Source organism: Suricata suricatta, chromosome 1 (assembly GCF_006229205.1).
Source record: "Suricata suricatta isolate VVHF042 chromosome 1, meerkat_22Aug2017_6uvM2_HiC, whole genome shotgun sequence".
In the NCBI taxonomy this organism is placed as follows: Eukaryota; Metazoa; Chordata; class Mammalia; order Carnivora; family Herpestidae; genus Suricata; species Suricata suricatta.
The window spans coordinates 128,027,558-128,039,379 of NC_043700.1; the positions used below are offsets into that span (position 1 = coordinate 128,027,558).

General features: G+C 36.2%; 1 protein-coding gene across 3 annotated transcripts in view; it reads left to right on the forward strand.

Moving 5' to 3' along the window:
• WDFY3 (WD repeat and FYVE domain containing 3) overlaps positions 1-11,822 on the forward strand; it is a 251,559-nt gene that overhangs the window by 99,059 nt on the left and 140,678 nt on the right. For all 3 annotated transcript variants that reach the window (XM_029943745.1, XM_029943751.1, XM_029943756.1), the window contains 4 exons: positions 2,615-2,776; positions 7,374-7,566; positions 8,806-8,992; positions 11,636-11,802. In XM_029943745.1, the coding sequence (XP_029799605.1) occupies positions 2,615-2,776; positions 7,374-7,566; positions 8,806-8,992; positions 11,636-11,802 (709 nt within the window). The remainder of the gene's footprint in view (positions 1-2,614; positions 2,777-7,373; positions 7,567-8,805; positions 8,993-11,635; positions 11,803-11,822) is intronic.

Here is an 11,822-nt window from a genome sequence, read left to right on the forward strand (position 1 = left end):
ATATTAATTCCATTTGCTATTGATGCTGGCTGGAAATGTCTCCATATTAATGTATCAGAATTTGGTTTGGTTTAAAATAGCATGTAAAATAATCATTCTTAGTTGTGATATTTCTGAGTCTTATTCTTAACTGTAGGTGCTGTCTTTCTCAGGTGTGAACAGTGTGTCCTACCAGGGTATCTAACACATACTAGAAAGTCAGTAAATGTGGATTAACTCAATCACTTTTTTAAAAAACTTTTTTTTAGAGAGAGAGAAAGAGATCTCAAGCAGAGGGAAGGAGGGGAGGGGAGAGAGAGAATCTTAAGCAGCCTCCACACCCCATGCAGAGTCCAGTTCAGGGCTCAACCTGACACAGAGCACAGTCCCACGATCCTGGGATCATGATCTGAGCCGAGGGCAAGAGGCAGATGCTCAATCGACGGACACACCTAGGTGACCTTTAACCTAATCACTTTTTGAAAATTTATAATTGTTGCCAATTATCAGTTTGGATACCAGGTTATAGTTATACTCTGCTATAAAATGAAAATGAAAAATCATAACAGTTTGCCTAATGGAAAAGGGATAGGTAGTAACAATCTAACTAGAAAAAGAGGCATTTTAGGAGAAAATTTAGTGCTCTATATTTTGAGCTGACTTTTATACTCCATTTTCTGTTGATAACAGTGAGATACAGAGATGACTAAAACATGTAGATGACAGAGATGGAATGAATGACAGTACTATGAATTGCAATCATGGGATATAGGTATTGCTATGAAAATAGAAATGTGAGAGTTATAAATTTTGTAGGTGAGATAAGAAGGAAAGATGAGGAATTAAACTGAGAAGCAGATGTGTAGAGACATGGGGTGACTAGAAATAAGCAGTCCTAGTGGGAACAGCGAAGGGTTTTTGAAATATTTCGAGGCAGGAAATGTTACTGGATGTTTAAAAAGGGACTAGATCATGCAAAGGATTGTTTGTTAGGTCCTCTCTCCTCTCTGTCACCCTGCTGCTGCATTACATTAGTTCAGGCCCCATCTGTCATATGGTTTTGTATTAGTTTCCTAATTACCCTGGCCTTCTTGCTCTTTAGATCTAACTAATTTAGATCCATACAGCCACCAGCTAATTTTCTGAAATCTGATTCCATACAAGGCCAGCAAAATAAAAGTCAAACCAGAGTGGGAGACCATATGCATACATTGGTCCCTGGGCATATATGCTTGTGGACCACTTAACCAACTCTTTAACCTAAGGGTATCTCAGTGATGAGCCTCAATTGCTTCATGTATTAAGTAAGGATCATACAATAATATAATCTACCTTGTAAGGTTGATGGAAGAATAATGAGATAATTAATGCTTAGCCTTATGCTTGTTTTATAATTGATACTCATTAAAGATTAGACATTATTATTGTGGCTTTTTAGGAGTTAACAATTTTGGACTCAGGTTTCTGAAACATACTATATCGTATAGTTCAACCTCCTGTGTATCTTCAGGTAACCTTTCCCCTCTTAATTTCTATACTCTGCTTCTCCATTTCTGGCAGTATTGGTCATTCCTTTTTCATACCAATTGGTGAACCTGCATCTGGTAGTAGACCACAGTCTTCTGAAGGGCAGGGGCTTTGTCGTTTCCTGCGTGGGTCCAGCACTGCTAGACATATCCTGTGCATTCGATAAATGTTTGATGAAAAAGTTAATAAGCTAAATACAGATGATGCCAGTGTGGCAAAATATTTTATTCCAAACTGGACATGAAATAATTTGGCAATTACTATAGCATACTTCTTAAGACTGGAAATGTTTACTATAAGCAGGTGGACTTTCTTCCTCTAGAAATTGTTGAAAATAATATGAAGATTTTTCAGTGTTGGCTATATTTTTCAAGTGTCCTCCTAGCCCCAAGAATGTTTTATAAGAATAAAAGTGATTGTAAAGCAACTACAAATATATAACTAAGTGCTTAATATATCTTGGAGTTGTTATTATAATACTTACATTAACTCTAGGGCCTATTATAATTATATTTATTGTATTGGAGAGGAAACTGAGGTCCAGCAGAGTTAGTTTGTCCAAGTTTATGGTTCAGCTTCTTTTTTCTAAATCCCATGCTGCCTCTTAATTAAAAAACAGCAAACCTAATAAATAACAAACACATGTCAATACACACACACAGAGCTGTGTATGTTTTTAGAAACAGAGAAAGAACAAGTGCACATGTGTGAGTTGGGGAGGGCAGAGGAAGAGAAAGAGAATCTTAGGCAGGTTCCATGCCCAGTGCCAGGCAGCAGGGATGAGTGTGATGCGGGCTCTGTCTCACCACGGTGAGATCATGACTTGAGCTGAAATCAGGAGTCAGATCTTAACCACTGAGCCACCCAGGAGCGCCATCTCGATATCTGATTAAAGCAAATTTATCCAAATAGAAAATGAGTATTACCACATGGAGTCATTTTTTAATTTTTCAGGCATTTAAAAAGTTATTTTGACTTGTAATTTTCTGGCTTAAAAATTTGTGAATTAACGGTTTAACTTCTGGCTTAAAATTTGTGAACTCACTTAGCTGTGCCAATTATGTCTGTCTGTCTCCCTATTCACTTTTTTTATTGGTTTGTTTTCCAGAAAACTGTGGACTGCATGACAACGATGTCAGTGCCTTCCACCCTGGTTAAATGTTTATATCTGTTTTTTGACCTTCCACATGTGCCTGAGGCAGTTGGAGGTGCACAGAGTGAGCTACCTCTAGCAGAACGTCGTGGACTACTCCAGAAAGTTTTTGTACAGGTATGGAAGGTGATGTTTGCCTGGCCATCAATGCCAGGCTATTTATTTATTTATTTTAATTTTTTTATGTTTATTTATTATTGAGACAGGGAGAACTAGAGCATGAGTAAGGGAGGGGCAGAGAGAGAAGGGGACACAGAATCCGAAGCAGGCCCCAGGCTCTGAGCTGTCAGCACAGAACCTGATGCGGGGCTCAAACCCACGGACTGTGAGATCATGGCCTGAGCCTAAGTCAGACGCTTAATCAACTGAGCCATCCAGGCGCCCCAATGCCAGGCTATGTAAAGTGAAACAGGTGCATTCCTTAATGAGATGTTCTGCATATTCCATTTTTTATAATATTCCATGCTGTTTATTATTGACTTTATCTCATATTGTTGTTACACTTCTTGAATCTGAATATTTCTTTTGAGGAATAATAGAACAAGGCATTAACAAGTTTATTTCTCTGAACAGAGTCAACTACTAAGGTTACCTTTGATGTAGCAATACAATCTTTAACATGAACGACTAAGCAAGAGAAATTTTTATTGACTATCATATTAAATTTGGGGTAATATTTCTTATAAGAGATTCTGTGTGTTGCTGTCTAAGTATAGGACTCCTAGCCTATAAATCTTTAACTTGTAAAAGGCAGTTTATTTTAGTGACTACTGCCACCCTCCACCCTCCACTCCCTGCCTATAAAATCCTTCTTTACCACCGTTGCCCCTGTTCAAACTTTTAATACCATTGGTGGTTAACCAAGGTTTAAATAGACCTTGTTAGTTATCCTAGAAATATTGCCATCATTTTGATATCCTTCCTTGGGAGAAAATTTTCTTCTTTTTCTTAATGTTTAATTGGGGGGCGGGGGGGGGGGCGACGGAGAGCAGAGAGAGAGGGAGATGCAGAATCTGAAGCAGGCTCCGGGGTGGAACTCCCAAACCGTGGGATCGTGACCTGAGCCGAAGTCAGATGCTTAACCAACTGAGCCACCCAGGTTCCCTGAAAATTTTCAAGACAAACTACACACATTTGTAATATAGGCTGTCCATGGGACTAATATAGCATTTAAATTTTTTTTAATGTTTATATATTTTAAGAGAGAGATAGAGAATGCGAGTGGGGCAGGGGCAGAGAGAGGGAGACATGGAACCTGAAGCAGGCTCCAGGCTCCAAGCTCTCAACACAGAGCCTGATGTGGTGCTCGAACTCACAAACCTTGAGATTGTGACTTGAGCTGAAGTCAGATACTCAGCCAACTGAGCCAAGTATTTAAAAATGACGTTTGACAGAAGAGGACAGGTGCTGCATCATTATTTTTAATGTGTAGCCAACGTGCTGAAACTCTTAGCAAGTTGAATGCTGGTTGCCAGGAGCTGGAGAGTGAAGTAATGAGAAGTTGTTCAGTAGGTATAGAGTTCCAGATTTGTAAGACGAAAATGTTCTAAAGACCTGTTGTACAAGGACTTGCATGTAATGAACACTATTGTACTCAAAAATGATTACGGTGATATATTTGTTATGTGTTTTTAAAGCAGTAAACACACAAACAAAAAATCCCACACCTCTTTGAATCCAGCTCTCTGAAATTAGGTAACTTAAGATGCAGATTTCTCACCTCTAAAATAAAGATAAATGGTACCTACCCAAAGGGTTTTTGTGAGGATTAAATGAAATGATACACAGGGCGATGGTGCCGGGCCCAGGATGTAGACATGAGCTACACGTCCCTGTGATGGCTACTCTTGCTACCACTGCCACCACCATCTGTGAGAGTGGCAGAGAGAACAGTGGCTCTGCAGTAGGTAAGGTGGAGACGGGTGCTGGTGATGTGTGTGTCTTACAGTGCTGGGCTCTACTTTTTGCTAGTGGTTAGGTAGAATCCCTTATCTCCTATAACTTGCCAGACAAGCCATGACTTCAAAAAGGTTTTGTTTTTCTAAACAATGATGATGAGAGTGAATGGCAGAAATAGGATTAGAACTTAGGTTTATCTGAGTCCTGCATTAGATTGGATGAGAAAAGCAATAGGAATAAACAAAGGAGTAAATCCCACATGAATTAAAGCTGCTTAAGACCCTGCTAATGAATGTAGTGAGTTAGTCTTTGCTTATTAGACTAATAAAACCTTTTTCTATAAATCCCGTCTAAAGAACAAATTAAATAAATGTAAGCTGACACTATGTATTTAATACTAAATAAGTATAGCAAAGATTTCTTCTAAACCTTAAAAAAAAATGTTTTCTATATCAGAGTGAAGTGGATGTTTCTAACTAAATGTGCGATTCATTTTACCATATTGGAACCATTAAATGTTAAGACCAAAAGGAACGTCAAAGAGAATTTAAATGAATGAAAGTCCCCATTTAAAGTTACAGAAACTAGGAGCGCCTCGGTGGCTCAGTTAAGTGTCCGACTTCGGCTCAGGTCATAATCTCACAGTTCATGAGTTTGAGCCCTGTGTCAGGCCCCGTGCTGACAGCTCAGAACCTGGAGCCTGCTTTGGATTCTGTGTCTCTCTCTCTCTCTCTCTGCCCCTCCCCCGCTTGTGCTCTCTCTTTCTCTCTCTCTCTCTCTCTCTCTCAAAAATAAAAACATTTTTAAAAGTTAAAAAAATATATAGTTATAGAAACTAATAGGAGAGGCTGTGATCGTAGCAGCTGTGTGGCAGGAACGGGAGCCGGGCCCTTCCCACCGCCTAGTCCTGTGGTGCATCACTTCCTTGTTTTCGTTTCTCCTCGCCAGCTGGACACTACTATCATCATTTTGTCTTGAACACCAATGGAGGGAGACAAACTTAATAAATGTTTTCAGAACACATATTGTTTATTATAGATGAAATCTCTGTGTTTATCTTATGTGACAGATGGTTTCCGGGCACCTGAACAATTGGTACTGCTTCATGGAGGCATTCATTTTTCTTTTCTGTTTAGATTTTTGGGGTGTGTGTGTGTGTGTGTGTGTGTGTGTGTGTGTGTTGATATGGCCAGTTATTTCTCTGCCACACTTGGCTGTACTTAATGACAGAGTCCCCGCAGATAGCTATGTTTTGTATATGGGAGAAGAGGAATGAGGTCTACTCTTTGGTTTTCTGTTCTATGAAATGAAAGGATTACATGAGATTTCTGAGAATCCTTTTGCCTTTAAAGATTAAGAACTAGTTATTTTAAAAGTCAACAAATTTAAGGAGCTAAATCTAGTTTATTTTTGAGAACAAAGATTTCATTTGGAAAAATTTTATTTTGGGGTTTGCTTTTATGTTACAGATTAGAGAGATGCCATCTCTAATGACATCCATCTTTCTAGTCTCATAATTGATAATACACTTTTCTGAGCATAGGTACTTACGCTGCAATTGAGTATCCTTTTTCATATTACCTTTTATATTGCATTTGACACGTATGGGAAGAGATAACGTCTATTACCCAATAATTTCTCCAGGCATTTGTGTGTGTGTGTGTGTGTGTATGTGTGTTGTGTGTGTTATGGGGGGAGAGGGTAGAATGCCTCTATTTACCAATTCTGTAAATATGTTACTTCTCCGAATTCTTTCTTTGTCCTTTTTTTCCTATCCTGATAATTTGGCAGCTATGGATTAGAAAGCCTTTGTACTGAAGTAAGTTTTGCATTGAAGGAAATACGAAAGGTAAAACCTAGCTTCCTCAGACAAAACATATTTTAAATATTTTTTTCTACTTAGCAGTTTCCCCATAGATAGTAAAATACTCAAATTTCATGAAGCACTTTTAAGAGAATAATATTTACATAAATTATAGTTATTTTATTCATAGTATATGTATATTTAAAAATATTTAGATGTGAAATTTTAGCATGGAGAAGAAAAGTTCACTTTCCTGAAGCTGAGTTGAGATTAAAAGAAAAAAATCCATTGAGAGCAAAAACCCTAGCTGAATTCTGCAAGTAGAGGCTCTTAGTGCTTTGAGCACTTGTGTAATGTGTATTCTGTGAATCGTAGTTAAGGAACAAGTTCTCATCCTGAAGTTTAAGAAGTTTTGAATATTCTTTGAAAGCCAGGCCTTAGATTTTTGTTTACTAGATGTAATTGAAAGATACTTCTGAATTAAGATGATTTTATTATTGTAATACCCTTAACTACTTGTATAGACATTGGAATAATTTGAAAATACTTTTGAAGACCTGTTTTTACTTTTTTACCTTCCTAAAACTGTCCTTTTTAGAAATGAAAACTGCATCTCACCTATGACAAAGTAAAACTAAAGAGCCGAATTAGAAAACTAAAATGTTGACCTTGAAAGTTACTGTTGATTTATTCTGAAACATTTCAGAGTCAGTGTGCAAAAATACCACCAACAAGAAAGGATACACAGAAGGTTTTTCTTTCCTTTTTTTTTTTTTTTTTAAATCTGATAAAAGTAGGGCTGGCTTTCTGTCTTACCATAACACACTTCTAAATTATAGATGTCTTTTTTAATGTTGCCTGAGGTAGAGCACCCGTGGCTTTAATGATATCACTTAATGCTAACCCTGACCTCTCAGGATTCTTAGTAATCAGATGTAGTTCTTTTCTAGCTCCTCCCTTTACCCAACCATTCATTTCTTTAAATACAGATTTGTTTTGTGTTTTTTTTAGATCTTAGTGAAACTCTGCAGTTTTGTTTCTCCGGCGGAGGAGCTGGCTCAGAAAGATGATCTCCAGCTTTTATTCAGTGCAATAACCTCTTGGTGCCCTCCCTACAACCTGCCGTGGAGGAAGAGTGCCGGCGAGGTCCTCATGACCATATCCCGGCACGGCCTCAGTGTCAATGTAGTCAAGTATATTCATGGTGAATGTTTCTTGTGTGCTTTCTAGGTGCTCTAAGTTTCTTCCATTTTTCTCCTCTTCATATGATGACAGATTGCTTTTTATCTCTCAGTTCTCTAAAGGTTCTTTTTTAAATTCAAAACTAAATTTGCTAGGAGAAAAAAATAATATGTTTTGTTTACAAGGCGTTTCAAATGTGAGAAATTTTTATATGTTCCAAACAATGGATATCTAGAGTTGAAATAATTTCATTGTCATGTAAATGTTTAATCATAATGTAAATTCTGTGTCAGCCTATTCTTTCCTACTCTTCTCAAAAAAAATTTTTTTTTGAGATGCTATAGTTCAAAGCCTTTGGGAAGATATTTCACAAATAGATAAGTATCTGTCCAATGTAGCATAAATGAAATTAGGTAGATTCTTTATCAGCACTAAGAAGAAATTATCCATTCTGTTTAAGTCCTATATAAGTGTCAGCTACCCTTTAAAATGTCTAAGACAGGGTAGCAGCTCAAATAGTTTACTTATTATATATATTTTTCAAATATATGTATATAATATATTATTTCAAAATAATTTTAATACAGCTTTTTTACTCACCTAACAGTAGTCAGTCATTAAATATTCTTTGCTTCCATTTCTGTGTTAAGTCTTTTTAGCTTTTGTTATATGACCCTGGGTTTCTTTACACAAGTAAATTTCATTAAAGATAAGAGACGGAAAGTCTTTATTTTTGAAAACCCTTCAATCCCCAAAGTCAGTGATAAGGTATAACTATGCTTTAAACTAGTAATATGTAATGAGGCATAATTTAAAAAATTTTATTTCCCAAAGCATTTCTGTATCTTACTGGTCCATATTCACTCTAATTTGAGCTTTTAAACTAGTTATTGGATTTTTATTTTTAAACATAGAAGATAGGGTTTTTTCCCCTTTCTTTGACTATCCTAATATAAAAGATCAGAAATCATCATTTAGCAGCATTGTGTTTAATGAAAAGTATCCAATATGATGTAAAACTAGATAAATGTCAACTATTTTTCAACACTTCCTGTATTACCCTTTGTTTCCTCCTTAGAGGCAGAGCTTTTCCGATGAATTTAAATATTACATTTACTTTTAGAATGTGTAACATTTATCTTACAATATTTCATAGATACATTAATACTTAATGTTTCATTTACTGTTTCATTAAACAAGTTAAGAATCAAAATTTTCTTAAGCAGTTGGCATAAATAATATGTATTCTTAATTCTTACAGAAAAAGAATGTTTATCTACATGTGTTCAGAATATGCAGCAATCAGATGACCTGTCTCCCCTAGAAATTGTTGAAATGTTTGCTGGGCTTTCTTGTTTCCTCAAAGATTCCAGTGATGTTTCCCAAACTCTTTTGGATGATTTTCGGATATGGCAAGGATATAATTTCCTTTGTGATCTGTTGCTTAGGTAAAACCTCACAATTTAAGAATGTATTTTAAATGTCTACTCAGTCTTTTTCATCAATGGGAGCAGCATGGTTGGGGGTTATAGAAAAAAAGGAATTAGTGAATTATTTAATGTGTACTTTATTCCTGTGACTTTAATCACTTCTTTTTATTCCTATTCTGTCAACAAAGTACAGAAAGTGAGTTTAAACTGGCAAATACGGGCTAAAAACTTGGTGGAATCAGTGGGTAGGTGTAAAAATAAATCTACTCTTTAGTAGCTGAGGAAAAAGAGCTTAGATGAACTAACGGACAACTTTGTAAAGTGTAAACTCTTATTAGTTATATTTTTAGGATTTCCTACTATACCAATGGTTTATTAATGTAGTTAATACCAAGAATAGTTAAATAGATTGAATGAGACTTTAAATGTATATATAAAACAAAATGTTTCAGTAACTCCCTTTTCCACCCCAAATGTTTCATGCATATCCTGGGAAAATGGCTGGTTGCAATTTTATTAGGAAGAAAATGCTCATGGTTCACTAGTTGTTCTGGCTCTTTACTTACTTGTAAATAATTTGATTTGTTGTAAACCAGTACTATTTTGTAAACTGGTTAGATCTGACACTAGGCAACTCCACAGAAGAGAGTTTTACATATATATCCCAATTTACAAAGGAGGACATAAAAATTGATGAAATAAGCATTTCACATTACTACAGGGTATTAATTGGTGTAATCCTTTGAGGATGCAGGTTGATCAGATATTATCAAGAGCCTCAAAAATGTCAGTACTCTTTGACACAATAATTTCTCTTATATTATTAATTCTAAAAATATAATTCTAAATTCTAGATAAAATTTTATCCATATTAATTCTGTATTCTGATTTCTGTTAGCTCTCCCCCTTTCCTCTCCCCAAACTTGTGGTTGGCTCTTCATGGCCATTAAAAGAATATGTATAGAGATTTTATATTAAATGGAAAAGCATTTGTATTAACACTGGTAAATGGAAAAAACAGGTTATAAAATTCTTTATATGGTATAAAAATAACTATTAAGACCACACATTTTACAATAAAGTCCATAAACCATATCAGATTAAAAGGGTCTGTGTAATGAGGCCCAGCATACTTCTTCTTTTCTACTCTTGTGCGTTCCCCAGCTTTAATTTACTATTTTTAAAGTTTGTTTATTTTGAGAGAGAAAGGGGGGAGAGCCAGAAAGAGAGGGAGAGAGAGTCCCAAGCAGGCTGCATGCTGTTAGTGCAGAGCTAGATGCTGGGCCCTTTTCTGTGAACCGTGAGATCATGACCTGAGCTGAAATCTGGAGTCAGATGCTTAACTAACTTTCCCACCCAGGTGCCCCTCTCCAGCTTTCTATTAGGGAAGAAGCCCTAGTAAGTCTTACTCTTTAAAAAAGATAGTTTTTCACCTCATTTTGTGTTCCTCAGCCACAGTCAAGAGATAATTCCATGACTCCAAATTGTAAAGAAATATTATTTTAAAAAATTGTTAGACTCTCAGGACTTTATTTAAATGTATTCTAATGTGTACCTGAATTAATGAATACAGATACTTAAAATTTTTCCCAAGAAATTAATTTTTAAAACTTAACTGAGAAAATGTCTTTTGAAAGAAATGGTTAATAAGGTTTTTTGGGGCGCCTGGGTGGCTCAGTTGGTTAAGTGTCCAGCTTTGGCTCAGGTCATGATCTCACGGTTCATGGGTTTGAGCCCCATGACAGGCTCTTTGCTGACAGCTCAGAGCCTGGAGCCTGCTTCAGATTCTGTGTCTCCCTCTCTCTCTGACCCTCCCCTGCTCACGCTGTCTCTCTCTCTCTCTCTCTCTCTCTCTCTCTCTCTCTGTCTCTCAAAAATAAGTAAAAAACATTAAACAAATTTTTTTAAATGAGGTTTTTGGTTGTAAACAGTGAAACTTAGAGCATTAGGAAACTTGAGAGAGATTGAATCTAATTCGTTTATTTTGTAGATACTTTCTAACAAAAGCTAACGTGATCTACTTAAAATAACACTGTTAAGTGTAAAATTAGCACTTACATATGATATCTTTAGACTATTTGATACAATTTTCTTTCATTATGGTATAATGTCTTGTAATAAAATTTATAGATTTAAAAAAATTAGTATGTTTTTATTTTTTTCCTTTTTTTAAAAAAATAGTTTATTGTCAAATTGGTTTCCATACAACACCCAGTGCTCTTCCCCATAAGTGCCCTCCTCCGTCACCACCACCTCTTTTACCCCCTCCCCCTCCCCCTTCAACCCTCAGTTCGTTTTCAGTATTCAGTAGTCTCTCAAGTTTTGCGCCTTTCTCTCTCCTCTCTAAACCCACATTTTTCAATAATAACACTGAATGTAAATGGGCTGAATGCTCCAACCAAACGACACAGGGTAGCAGAATGGATAAAAAAACAAAATCCACCTATTTGCTGTCTACAAGAGACTCATTTTCGACCTGAAGATACCTTCAGGTTGAAAGTAAAAAAAATTAATATGTTTTTATATAGGAAAACTTGTACAATGAAACCTCTCAGAGTGCTTTATACATTATTGCATATACAAGTTGAAAATTTCTTTCTGTATTAAATTTGAGAATACAACAAGAGGGAAAAATTATTTACCAAACCATACTTTCCCTAGATTGGAACAAGCAAAAGAAGCAGAATCCAAAGATGCCTTGAAAGATCTGGTCAACCTGATAACTTCCCTAACAACATATGGTGTCAGTGAACTAAAGCCAGCTGGCGTTACCACAGGGGCCCCCTTTTTATTGCCTGGATTTGCAGTACCTCAGCCTGCAGGCAAAGGTGAGTCTTTTTTTTTTTTT